This window comes from Mixophyes fleayi, chromosome 3 (assembly GCF_038048845.1).
Source record: "Mixophyes fleayi isolate aMixFle1 chromosome 3, aMixFle1.hap1, whole genome shotgun sequence".
Taxonomy (NCBI): Eukaryota; Metazoa; Chordata; class Amphibia; order Anura; family Limnodynastidae; genus Mixophyes; species Mixophyes fleayi.
Window position 1 is genome coordinate 63,968,396 of NC_134404.1, and position 14,025 is coordinate 63,982,420.

General features: G+C 41.6%; 1 protein-coding gene across 1 annotated transcript in view; it reads right to left on the reverse strand.

Moving 5' to 3' along the window:
• Window positions 1-14,025, reverse strand: part of LOC142143129 (serotransferrin-B-like) — a 64,720-nt gene that overhangs the window by 38,624 nt on the left and 12,071 nt on the right. The window contains exons 3-5 of the mRNA XM_075200842.1: window positions 11,746-11,854; window positions 9,618-9,794; window positions 7,844-7,982 (exon numbers count right to left, since the gene is read on the reverse strand). Coding sequence (XP_075056943.1) covers window positions 7,844-7,982; window positions 9,618-9,794; window positions 11,746-11,854 — 425 coding nt within the window. The remainder of the gene's footprint in view (window positions 1-7,843; window positions 7,983-9,617; window positions 9,795-11,745; window positions 11,855-14,025) is intronic.

Below are 14,025 nucleotides of genomic sequence, written 5' to 3' on the forward strand. Positions count from 1 at the left end.
ATGTTTTGGTTTTGGATCTGTATTTTTTAGAAAAGTAGCTAAAATATGCTAAAATCACATAATTTTGCTCCTTTTTTGTTCTTACATTATTATTAAACTCAATAACACTTTCCAGTCATTTCCAGTCAGTTTTGACCACCTCACAGGTCACAATATTATTTTCATCCACTTTCGGACAAAGACTGCAACAACCTTGCTGGATGCTAAGCGACAGAGCAACGACACAAACACACAGCAGTTCATAGCGCATCTAGGAAACATTTTAACACAGCAGTGGCAGAAAAGAAAAGTGGTGCAAAATGAAATTGTCCTTGGACCCTCCCACCCACACTTATGTAAGATTCTGAAAAGGACATGTACATTTTAACAAAGCAAGCAATCCAGCGACAAGCAGTGCCACTTTTGTGGCTGAAGTGCTTGGTTTGTTTGGGCCCCCACAAAACAAGCTACCAATAGCTTAGGTGCCTTAAGCCCAACAGTGCTGTCAATGAACCCTACATTATTAAGCCATGTCTGCTCGTGCTGCATCTTTAATCTCCATCTCTTTTCTGGATACCTCCCTCTCATCTCTGAAGAACTGCCAAGCTTATGTAGACACAGGAATGGATATTACAACTGGAGTGGCATTACATCTGCTTCAGACAGACTGTGACACGGAACATATGGGCAGCATGGAATCTGTCATCTTGGAATACGCTGCATTGAACAGAGATTTAAACCAATATATAGATGATGAGTGAGTTCTCTGTACAGCGCTGCGGAATTAGTGGCGCTATATAAATTGCTGGTGATGATAATAATGATAGATGCAGTTGAGGAGACCGTACTTAAATTAAAACGTGACCCACCGGATGAGATCCCAGATTTAAGAGAGCTTGTACATGAGAGATACACTGCGCTTCAGAAGAATAATACAGAGGAGGCACTGAGGCAGGATGATAAATATGTCCAGTTTAAAGAACAGCTAAGAGACCTGAGAAAACAATTGGGTGTGTCACCGGCCCCTGCAGATGAAGCTTTGGAAGATGAAGACGAAGAGATCGCCGTCACCTCATCCTAACACAATATTAATCAACTCCACAGGAAACCACCATTACAGAAGTCTCTGTAACATAAATGTCAAAAACATGTAAAAAAAAGTTTTTACCTTTTTAAAGAAAAAAACACATATTTAATAAAAGTGTAGAAGTGTAGTTACTGTAGAAAAACATAAAATTGCCAACATTGTCATTTTCCCCAAATATTATTAAGCATTCCAGCATCAGCTAGTTTCCTTCTCTCAGCTAGATCCCAGCACCTGCAATCTACATTGTTTATCATCCTCACACTCATCAGTGTGTACATCATCATCACTCTATACTAATTACTCCTGGCTGGAATCCACCATTACAGAAGTTTCTGTACTTTAATCTAAATACCAGTAAAGGCCTTCCTCGTGGAATTTGTATTTCATTTTACGACAGAGCTGTCATGATTTTTTGTCAATTCTTTTAGACCAGGCCAAATGTCAAAATGTTCTGCTGAATCATCTGAATCATCCATGGGTCTCTTAGAAAAGCTTAGTTTTTTCCTAGCAGCAGTAGCCTGAGAAACTGAAGGAGGGTTCGCCGTCGTGTCAGGTACCACTTCAGCTGTCCATGTGCTCACCAGGAGGTCATTGCATCTCTTATGATCTGCGACAGTGGGAAATAAGATATAACTCTTAAACCTAGGATCAAGCATAGTTGCCAAAATATAGAGATACGATTTCCAGAAGTTGATAACTCTTTGATCCTTGTGAAGCGATTAAAGTACTACATCTACAAGTCTGACATACTTAGCGCAATTTCTTTGTTTCATCTCCTTCAATTTTTCAAGGTGATTTTCCAAAAGTCTAATTAAGGGAATCACTTTGCTCAAGCTATGAGTGACTGAACTCAGTTCACAGGTGACTACTTCGAATCGTTTCAGCACCTTGCACAACACGGAAAGTATCCTTCACTGCGCTGGACTAAAATACATTCCCCCTCCTTTCCCAATATCATGGTTTGTGGAGTAAGCGTTGATGGCTTTTCGCTGTTCCTCCATCCTCAGAAACATATAAAGTGTGGAATTCCACCTTGTTACCACCTCTTGCTTCAGTTGATGGCTGGTCAAAATAAATTGTTCTTGCAGCAGCTGCAATTTCCTATATGCTGTTGCAGAATTTTGAAAATGTCTCAAAATTTTTTGTGCCACAGACAGCATCTCCTGCATGTCCTTGTCATTTTTCAAAAAGCTCTGTACCACAAAGTAAATTGTGTAAACAAAACAGGGAATGTGATGGATTTCACCCAGCCGTAATGCTCTCACAATATTGGTGGGGTTATCATAAATTACATATCCTTAGGAGAGTCCAAATGGGATAAGTCATGTTGCAATGACATTCCTTAGATTTTCAAATTGGTTGTCATCGGTATGCCTCTTAGTGAAGCCGCTGATACACAGAGAAGCCTGCTTCGGAATAATCTGGCATTGTTGGGTACATGCTGTTGCTGTTTCTGTTGCTGAAGCGAATTCAAAAACCCAGTGGGCTGTCAAAGTCATATAATCTTTTGTTTGCCCAGTTTGCTTATCCACATATCTGTGGTTATGTGTACAGTGAGTAGTATGACATTTTGCAGCCCAATAATGACATTTTATGGAACCTTCTGGTAGAGGTGAGGAATTGTTTTTCTAGTAAAATGGTGTCGTGATGGAATGTGGGAACAGGGACACAGGACAATTAACTGTCTAAAACCAGCTGCATTAATTGTGGATATTGGACGCAGATCTAATACTAGCATAGTCGCTATGGTGTCTGTGATCCGCTTAGCAACTGGGTACTTTATTTGCAACGCCAGGATCCAAGGGTTATCAACATCTTGAAATCAGATAACTATATTTTAGCAACTGTGCATAATCCTATGTTTAAGAGCTATGTCTTCTCCTTCTTTCCAGCTGACCCAGATCTGAAGAGATGCAATGAGCTCCTGGTCAGCAAGCTGACAACCCAAGTGGAGTCATCATCCCTCAGTTTCTTTGACAACTGCTGCTAGGAAAAAACTAAGCTTTCCCAAGACACCCAGTGGCAATGCAGATGAGTCAGCATAACATTTTGACAGTTGGTCTAGTGTAAAAGAATTGCCCAAAAAATTATAACAGCTCTTTCTTAAAATAGACTACAAAGAACTACAAATTCCACGGGGAGGGCCATTACCGGCAATTACATCAAAGTACAGAGACTTCTGTAATGGTGGATTCCAGCGGGGATGAATTAGTATTAGGATGATGTACACACTGTTGAGGATGAGGATGATGTCAGTGTAGATTGTAGGTGCAGGGATCTAGGTGAGAAAAGGGACCTAGCTGATGCTGGTATGCATGTTAATATTTTGGGTAGAATGGCATGTTGGCAATTTATGTTTTTCTACAGTAAACTTTCACCTTTATTAGAGAGGTGTTTTTTTCTTTGAAAAGGTACAAGCTTTTTTTTTACTCTTTTGTTTCTCTGACTTAAAACTCCTATGCACTTGAACATAGGCTTTATCACATGACATAGATTGATTAGTATTATCATGACTGATACTGGAGAGTGACAAGAACAATGTGACTGAAGACTGGTGAGTGACAAGAACACTGTTACCCCTGTTTCTGTGTGACAAACGGCACTGAGACTGGAGAGTGACAAGAACAATGTTACTGAGGACTGGATAGTGACAAGAACAATATGACTGGAGACTGGAGAGTGACAAGGACACTACCACCTCTCCTATTTCTGGGTGAGCTATGGAACAGTACAATGTGACTGTAGACTTTTAAAAACACTGCCATCCCTATTATTTATATTTCAGCAATGATATTTTTTTAATGGCACATAGACTGTAGACTGGCAAGAACACTGGCACCTCTCCTGTTTCTGTGTGAGCTATAATAACACAGTACAATGTGACTGCAGATTTTGAAGTACACTGACAGCTCTATTATTTCTATTTCAACAATGACAATTAGCAATGGAGCAATGGCACGTAGACTGTAGACTTGCAACAATACTGAGACCTCTCCTGTTTCTGTGTGAGCTATAACTCAGTAGAATGTCACTAGAGACTTTTAAGAAAGCTGCCACCCCTCCTCTTTCTGTTTTAGATATGACGCTGCCCAACTGCACTAGAGACTGCCAAGAACCGAAGAACCGTACTACCCCATCTGTGTCACTCTGTGAAATGGTGGTGGATCTCCGTGGAGGTGGTACTTATAGAATCCAAAAACGAGATCCAACAATGCAACAATGACGTTTTGCCTCATTTTCACTTCTGAGGGAGTGCAAAAGTAACAAGCTGGCTCAGTTCGGTACTTGGATCGGCGAAGTTTGGGTGGGCTCTGTTTATCGGAGAACCGAGGCCGAGCATCTCTAGTAATGAGACGAAAGCTTGTTCCATTTCTCAAACTACTTTGAAAGCTAAGTAATTCTATAATCCTGTGCATGGTTTTTGTTTGCTGTTAAGAGCAGTTACACTAAGGGGTATATTTACTAAACTGGGGGTCTGAAAAAGTGGAGATGTTGCCGATAGCTACCAATCAGATTCTAGCTATCATTTATTTAGTATATTCTGCAACATGACAGCTAGAATCTGATTGGTTGCTATAGGCAACATCCTCACTTTTTTAAACCCGCAGTTTAGTAAATATACCTCTAAGTCTAACTTTTACTTGTTACAGATAATTCTTTTCTACCTTGAGTGAACATTTGGTACTGCTTGTGATTATGCTGAATTTCTTGATATACCTCTGATTTTTTAAGGGATACTTTTACACAAACTTGGATTTAGCTTTATTATTATGTTTGCCTAACATAGCTTAGACTGCCTAAGTTTGGAGCTATAAAAAGTTAACTACAACCCCAATTTCTAGTGGACATAAACTCTATAATAGGCAAGTGATGTTAATATATGTATAAATGCCTATAAATAACATGATCTATACAGGGCCGGATTAAGGGAATGAAGTTCCCTGGGCCATGGGGGCCACCATTCCCCCGTGAGGCCCCCGCCCTGAGAGTCGCCCCACCATGCCCCCCCCCTGTGAGGTGCCCGCCGCCCTTCCCCAAGCACTTACCCTTTTTTGCTCTCCTCCTGTCACTGTTGTCCTTCCGTGGCGCGCTGTATGCTCCTTACTGAGGAGATCTTGTGAGAGTGAGACTCACAAGATCTCCTCAGTAAGGAGATTACTGAGTGCCGTGAAAGGACTACAGTGACAGTGCTCAGCAGCATTGATTGGGCCAGGGGCGCCCATGCCCCAGGCCTGTTCAATAATGCTGCTGAGCACTGTCAAGGGCCCCATGGATGCCGAAGCACCTGGGCTGTAGCCCAGTTAGACCTCTGGTTACTTCGGCCCTGGATCATTATGAACAGTGGGTTCTTATGTCTTGCCTTGTAATTGGCTAGTTCTGATGTCACAACTAATAATGCACCCCAGACTGTCAAATATTATGGATATTAGAAGCCACCTAGTATTTCAATGACCTATATAAAAGTATTGAGTGTTTAGTCTGTATTTTAAGTATTCCTTTTTATAGTGTGGACCTCCAGTGTAATTTTTAGTTATATTATGTTTGGCCTCAGGCATTTTACTTACTTTATGGCAGTTGAACATCACTTGGTACATCAATTCTTTTTGTCTGCTAATCATCCGTAGTTACTTTTTAATTGTATCCTTACGACTGTACACAGGCATTATTATTTTTAATTTCATCTATATTATGGATGTGTGACCATCAGCCGCAACACCAGCTACAGATGACAGGTGCAGGGTACTGTCAACACTGACAACTGACACTGCACATTTAGCATTTTAACTAGATGTCAAATCAATCAGGACTAAAAGACCTCATCTCTATGCAAATTTTATAAACCCCTCACTCCTACCAAGTTTACAATTCCTTGGCTGAAATTACACACAATGCTATTGGCTAATTGATACGTGAAAAGATAGGGATACTGGTTTACCATAAAGGGACACTATTAGAGAAACAATGATTTTTTTTGAGGGTTTTGTTTTGTAATCAACAAAAATAAAATGGCAACTTAAAGGGACTGTACTCCTTTAGGGACCCCTTTCTTTCAATTGGGACCAGATATATATATATATATATATATATATATATATATATATATATATATATATATCTCCGGTAATATATACTAAATGTTCTACCAAGTGTCCGTAATATGTTTTGTCCTTTTAATTATTTGTCTTTCTATTTGTGGCAGATGCAGTGGCGGATCCGGGGGGGGCGATCGCCCCCCCTAGCAGACACTTGCTGCCGACGGCTGCACAGTATGTGCAGGTCCGTCCAGCCGTGACAGGCAGGGACAATGTGCTGCCCGGCTGCTCTGACTGTGTTTAAAACACAATCAAAGCAGCCGGGCAGCACACTGTCCCTGCCTGTCACGGCTGGACGGACCTGCACATAGTGTGCAGCCGTCGGCAGCCTAAGATGTTAGAAAGGGGCGGGGCCTAAATCCCCCCCCCCCTAAATCGCCCCGGGTACAGCATTTTTCTAGATCCGCCCCTGGGCAGAAGCTAATTTTGTCATGTACTGTACATGTCTTTATTTTGACAAATTAGGCTGAAGTTGAGTTGTATAGGGTATATCACCCCTGATGGCTTGGGGGACTGAAAGCTATATAAATGGCATACAGCAATGTCACATTTCTCCCTAACTCATTTCTACTTTGTTTACAAGATAAGGAACCTTTGTTCAACGTTCTAAACATGTCAAAGTGGTTATTTTTCCATGACAATGGATTGCACCTGAAAACACATGCTGTTCTCCATATATGCATCTAAAACTTGTATTACCATACAACACTATTTGGTAACTGGGATATATAAAGGAGAGACTTCACTGAGACTACCACATATACACATTCCATGTGAAGAATTCTCTCTTATATACTCCACGCAGAACTCTCACACACATAGCACTAAGGACACATTTATTTCTACAGAATGACCTTATCCTAAAGACAGTTTAGACACATACTGTTTCATATAAATGTATTTATATTCTTTTGTTGAAATATTTTCTTTAAAGGTGTAATTTTTGCATATTACTAATTTCTAATCTCATGTTCTTGAGCAATAAACATCTTTTTTGTACTTAAATGTATTTTGTTTCAAACACCCAACATGATATTTCTTTAAATGTTAGAAGTGAAAGAAGTTTCTTGCAAAGAAGAACAATCCTAAAGACACAGGGACCATTCCAATCTCTCTTCTTTTATAGAATATCCCTCATAGAGGGCCTGATTCATTCAGGATCTTAACTTAAGAAATTTCTTTTTTCAGTCTCCTGGACAAAACCATGTTACAATGCAAGGGGTGCAAATTAGTTTTCTGTTTTGCACATAAGTTAAATACTGACTGTTTTTTCCATGTAGCACTTGATAACTTATTTGTACACTGAAATTTAAAGTTGATATTTGTGTGCTACATGAAAAAAACAGTCAGTATTTAACTTATGTGCAAAACAGAATACTAATTTGCAACCCTTGCATTGTAACATGGTTATGTCCTGAGACTGAAATAAGAAGTTTCTTAAGTTAAGATCCTTAATGAATCAGGCCCAGAGTCTGTAATACCAAACTGCTGTGAATACAAACTTGGCTTGATCACCATGTTACAGTTCAAAAACTTCATGTACCAAGCAAGTTAAATAATAAGCAGTATCTATCTATCTATCTATCTATCTATCTATCTATCTATCTATCTATCTATCTATCTATCTATCTGCTGTATTTATGACCAAAAACACTAAAGAAATCAGAACTTGATTTGTACTCACTTGAACGCTCCATCAGAACTGTAGTATGGTTCATCGTTACCGAGAGTGCACTTTTTAGTTCCTCGTCCTGCACATTGCTTACACAGGTTTGGCTCAATGGCACCCGGCACACAGCTTGCTGAGAAGTACTTTGAAACAGCTAAAGAGAAGAAATGTAGTCATGAAAATAAACCCAATAATTAATTAATTGTTTCATTGCATTCTCTTAAACTAAAGTATCAAAGCAATGAACCATCTTAGGGTTTTAGTAAATCAGCACCCTTCTCTTTATTATTACTTTGGTGGAGGTCCCAATCAGCAGTCAGCTTTCATTTGCAACCGCTGTTTTGGATCTCTCCTGCTACAGAAAGAGCCAAGCACTGCCAAAGGTGATCAGCAGAGGTCCCGGCTAAATGTGAGGACTAATACAGTGATTGTGGTTATATATCCAAAGTAACAATATAGTGAAGTAAGAAAGTTTACTAGAAATGGTATTTAAGTGGAAAATCACTTTAAAGGTCTGCTGCATCACTAAATGTTGGCAAATTTATTTAAAGCCACTTATAAAATGTAGTCTTAATCACTGATCCCTAAGACAACCACTCTTCCATTTTCACCTCTTAGCAGGCTTTCACTTCAGACATGCAGTCACTGTTCCATGTGCTATTTTAGATGTGTTGGATTTGATCATGTGCTAAGCTAAATGGCTAGAGTTGTCAAAATAAAGGTATCAAAATGATTTGTAAATGCATTTTACAAGTATTAGTAAAGAAGAACTCCAAACAAATATGTGTTTAATAAAACAATTCCCCATCATTAGTATAAACCAAGAACTACAATTGGAAGATGTGTCAGCCTGTCCAATCAGCATTCAGGATACACTTCTCTGCTCACTGTATTCATCCCAAGGATGTCCATGGTGTTGATGTGTTGGTGAAGGACCCAAAGGTTTATGCTGGTTGGGTGAAGCAAAGTTGTTTTAGCAGAAAAAGCACATTTGCATTGAGTTCTTCCTTAAGACCACGGGTGCGACTACTATAGCCAGAACACTGACCTAAATGGACCCCTAGATCTGAGCACATATGAATTAAGGTGTGATAACCGCTATTTCTCTGTTGCAAGAGTACAATAAAAATGGGCCGTGTTAGGGCTAAGATGTACCACTAGCTCCTAAGGCCCACATAATGATAATAAAGGGTCCATATTGTAGATTATTGTACAATTATAGTATCTAAATATATTATTTTCTCCTACAGCAAGCCTTTATAACTGCACTCACTGGCCCTGTGCACTGAATGCAATATTCTCAAAATGCATATGTAAAGTATACAATGACTCAAAGAGGTGTACAATTTTTAATATTTTTTTTCACCAAAACCCTGTCCTCACCAGTTAAGTGGGGGTCTCTTCCATTGGCTCATTTGTGAGATCAAATTACATACTGGACAAGCAGAAATGTAGCTGTATTATATGTTGGTCGTATGGTGCTATACCATTTGCTAGACATATTATGAGGGCTCTTAGTTATGTTGTCCATTTGACTGTCTCATATAATGGACATTTGGGAGAGTTTTACATGTTGAACAAATTGGGCTGTATTGCGGCATAATGTATGATTAGGAGGAAGGTACAACAAGAAGGAAGAGAAACCTGAATCATGAAATCCTTCTTCAGAGTGGAGCATAGACCAACATTTCTCCCAGAGCCCGTGGGCTCCTATTGTACATAGATGTTGTTGAACATTGTGAACTGATTTGGTTAGTGCATTCTAGCTGTATGTCAATGACATCTTTACCTCTTTCAGCTTCATCTCTTGTCCAGTTCAATAGCTTCTTCTCATGAAGAACTCTTAATGGTGTGTACCAGCCAGCCATGTGTCCTATTCCAGTATGGCATGATCTCTTGTTCTTTAATTCATTAAACTTAAATGTACTTGATTTTCTCACCACGGCCACTGCATAGTAGCAAGTTTCTGTAAAACAACGTAACCTAGTCTAGTGGTGAGGGCAGATCATATTATTTTGCACATTTTTTCATCAGCATCTATCATTTTTACTCATGACTCCATAAGAGCCAAGGCCACCTTATATTACCATGAAAGGCATGGAAGCCAAACACTGAACACAAGCAGAGTAAATCTGGGATTGTACACACAAGAAATTCTTTTGCAGATCTTTCAATTAAATCTCCTTATGTCCCTATGTGACACACATAATGAGTGATAAAGACAGACTCTTGCAGACACCACCAGTTATCTCCATTTCCCCAGAGATCACAAAAACATGTACCCTGTCCACAGCCGCAGAATTTGTGGTACCTTACCAATAAGCTAACCACCCTTAAGGTTGAAGACCTAGGGCCTGAGTCACTAAGGAGAGCAAAGCAAAACCATAGGAGTAACTTTGCACCTTGACAAAACCATGTTTCATTGGAGAGGGAGGTAAATTTAAAATGTGGAGACAGATTTATAGTTGGGATAGAGCAGGTCCTAGATCAACTTAACATTTCAGTCTAAAAATAAAATTATCAAATATGTGTGTACTACATGACAAAAAGTCAATATTTTCTTTATGTGCAAAATAACAAAACTAATTTGCACCCCTTGCATTGTAACATGGTTAATCCAGGATCAAATTTACTCCTTTGTTTGCCTTGCTCTCCTTAATGACTCAGGCCACTAGACTCTTTATGACATCTGTAGGAGAAGGAGAAGTTTATTTTTTCTTGCTTTATATATTATTTGTACTTAAAATTATTATTTTTTAAAAAAGTTCTGAGAAGTTGTTTTCATAATGTTAATATGTTACCAACCATAAATCTGTAGCAACGGGACTAAGGAGGACTGGTGCAAAATACAAACTGATGATGATGACCATAAGCAGCTTTAGCTAGATGCTTCTGTTTGGCTGATTGCAGATTACCCTCTCCAGCTTGTTGTGCTTCATTCATTTATGTTGTGGTTATATAATATCTGTATATTTGGATGTATTACTTGTAATCTTTACAACCATTCTCCAAAAGAATCCTATTGCACTCATACAGTGGTAAGGCAACAGGTATGGGCGACAGGTGTGGGGGTGTTTCTAAATCATTAAAATTTTAATGCTTAAGTGGGCATTTTCCTCTTAACACTGTAGACACACACAATACAAAATTGCATTTGACCAAATGGGTACTAAATAAATTGTGTGTCCCACAAATTATACAGTTCAGTGGTACACAAGAAAGAACGGCATGACTGATTATGGCCAGGGGCAAACTCAGGATTTGTAGAGGGGGTTTTCCACACCACGCCGCCAGTGGGCGTGACCAACATGCATGTGAGCTTTGCTATAATTTTAGACAGTGATTGGCGGCTCTCCAACTCTTCCTGTCCCTATAATATACATGGGCAATGCTGCGTGCACTACTGTTAGGTGCACGGAGCTCTCCCTTTTCAAGCAGAGCTGTGTGAAGCGGGAGCAGGGTCCAGCCACCTCAATTATACAGTGCCCCAGGCTTGGAGGGGGGTTTCCAGGCACTAGGGAACCCTCCTCGGTTTGCCTATGTATGGTGTGTTGTTAGGTAATGAATTAAGTGTAAGTGCATCCCACAAATGACACACTCCTGCAGTACAGCATAATTATATTGTGGAATTGCCCATGGTATTGTAAGAAACGCAGTACCTAAATCATACACTGCTGGCATATCAATACCCTATTCATACACAACATCAGGGACAATAATAACTGTGATCTAGCTTCTATGAGCTATTTTCATTGAAAATTCTGGTATACTCTCCGCGGCATTCGCCCTGCTCTGAATCTTAATATAGGCGTCACATTGGCCACAAATGCAGAGGTGGATGTAATTACGCTACTGACGTAGACCTGCTACAATGCTAGTGTTACAGATCTGACTCATGTTCAGAGGTGTGTATATACCTTTTTGAGAGCCGTAGCTTTCTGCCAAGATTGGTTTCAAGTTGTAAGGGTGCAGGGAAGCTTTGTAAACATTCCCACTGTCCACAGAAATAGCATCTGCCTCTCCATCCTGCAAAATACCAAACATTTATATTATTCAATTGTTGGTAGCTGCAACAGCTTTGAAGCTGTCTGCAATCTCAATATACATTCACTTTGGTGTCTTCATAAACCAAATATGTTTGTTTCTAATATCAATGTATTGAAAATAAAAAAAAACTTTTTCATTGTATCTTTTATTTTTCTGCCTAAGGTCCTTCTGGTGTCAATAATTTTTTTATGCAAATTCAATGCATGCACTTGTCCCTAGCCCTGCAGGAGTTGAAAAAATTATTAGTACTTACAAGGTTGTAAATTCTGGTGGGGACGAGAGAGGAGGCTGTTTCTTCCCATCTACTGTACTACAGAAAATTCTGTAGAGACAGGGGATAGAGTGTAGGCAACTGAGAGTGCCATATCTTCTCCATCCTGGCACCTAGAGACTCAGGGTGACCTCTGCTTGAAATAGGGGAGTACCGCTCTTTCAAATCATATGGCCCCAGAGAAGGTATTCTCTGGTGATCATGTGTGATCACCAGAGAATAACCCCTACTCTACAGATATTATTAAGAAGCCCAGGGATGGGGCGTACACTTCAATAATTTCATGGGTACCCTCTTTTGAAAGAGGGGATACCCTGGTGCTTTAGTGTCTGTAAGGAGGATGGTGCAACCAAGAAGATGCCACAGCCACCCGCTATCACATCAAGCAAGCCCCAGGTGTACAGCTGGGGCCACCACAAAGCAGAACAAAGTATGAGTGAGGGGATGTGCCATGCTGCAGAGGCACTCCATCATATTATCAGAGAGTAAAGGTGGACTAAGGAGCACCTTTGCTGTGCAGCACGGGATGCTCCTCCCTGAGGCTGAACTGCAGGCCTCTAAGTTTGGCTTGTGGGGGTTAAGGAGCAAACTTGGCAAGGTACTACTCCCCAATGGACTGTACACCGTCTTCTCTAGCCCAGCAAGCTGCATGATGATGCTCCGCCCCCTGGACACCCCACCAGCTTCTCCTTAATTCTACAGCTGCTTGTCCTCAAGCGATGTAGGTCAGTAATATTCTTTTACCCACAGCATGAGTTTCTCTCTCCCTCCTTTCTGTCTCCCCCTCAACTCGTCTCCCCCTCCATCCCTTCTGCCTCACCCTCAGCATATGAGTCTCCCTCTCAGCCTGTGAGCCTCTATCACCCTCAGCATGTGAGTCTACCCATCAGTCTGTGAGCTTGTCTTTCCCCCCCTCCCTTCTGTCTCCCCCTTAACCTGTGAGTCTCCCCCTCAACCTGTGAGCCTGTCCCCCACTCCCTCTTTTCTGTCTCCCCCTCAGTCTGTGAGTCTCCCCCAGCCTGTGAGCCTGTCTCCCACTCCCTTCTTTCTGTCTCCCCCTCAGTCTGTGAGTCTCCCCCAGCCTGTGAGCCTGTCTCCCACTCCCTTCTTTCTGTCTCCCCCTCAGCCTGTGAGCCTGTCTCCCACTCCCTTCTTTCTGTCTCCCCCTCAGCCTGTGAGCCTGTCTCCCACTCCCTTCTTTCTGTCTCCCCCTCAGCCTGTGAGCCTGTCTCCCACTCCCTTCTTTCTGTCTCCCCCTCAGCCTGTGAGCCTGTCTCCCACTCCCTTCTTTCTGTCTCCCCCTCAGCCTGTGAGCCTGTCTCCCACTCCATTCTTTCTGTCCCACCCTCAGGCTGTGAGCCTGTCTCCCACTCCCTTCTTTCTGTCTCCCCCTCAGCCTGTGAGCCTGTCTCCCACTCCCTTCTTTCTGTCTCCCCCTCAGCCTGTGAGACTGTCTCCCACTCCCTTCTTTCTGTCTCCCCCTCAGTCTGTGAGTCTCCCCCAGCCTGTGAGCCTGTCTCCCACTCCCTTCTTTCTGTCTCCCCCTCAGCCTGTGAGCCTGTCTCCCACTCCCTTCTTTCTGTCTCCCCCTCAGCCTGTGAGCCTGTCTCCCACTCCCTTCTTTCTGTCTCCCTCTCAGCCTGTGAGCCTGTCTCCCACTCCCTTCTTTCTGTCTCCCCCTCAGCCTGTGAGCCTGTCTCCCACTCCCTTCTTTCTGTCTCCCCCTCAGCCTGTGAGCCTGTCTCCCACTCCATTCTTTCTGTCCCACACTCAGGCTGTGAGCCTGTCTCCCACTCCCTTCTTTCTGTCTCCCCCTCAGCCTGTGAGCCTGTCTCCCACTCCCTTCTTTCTGTCTCACCCTCAGCCTGTGAGCCTGTCT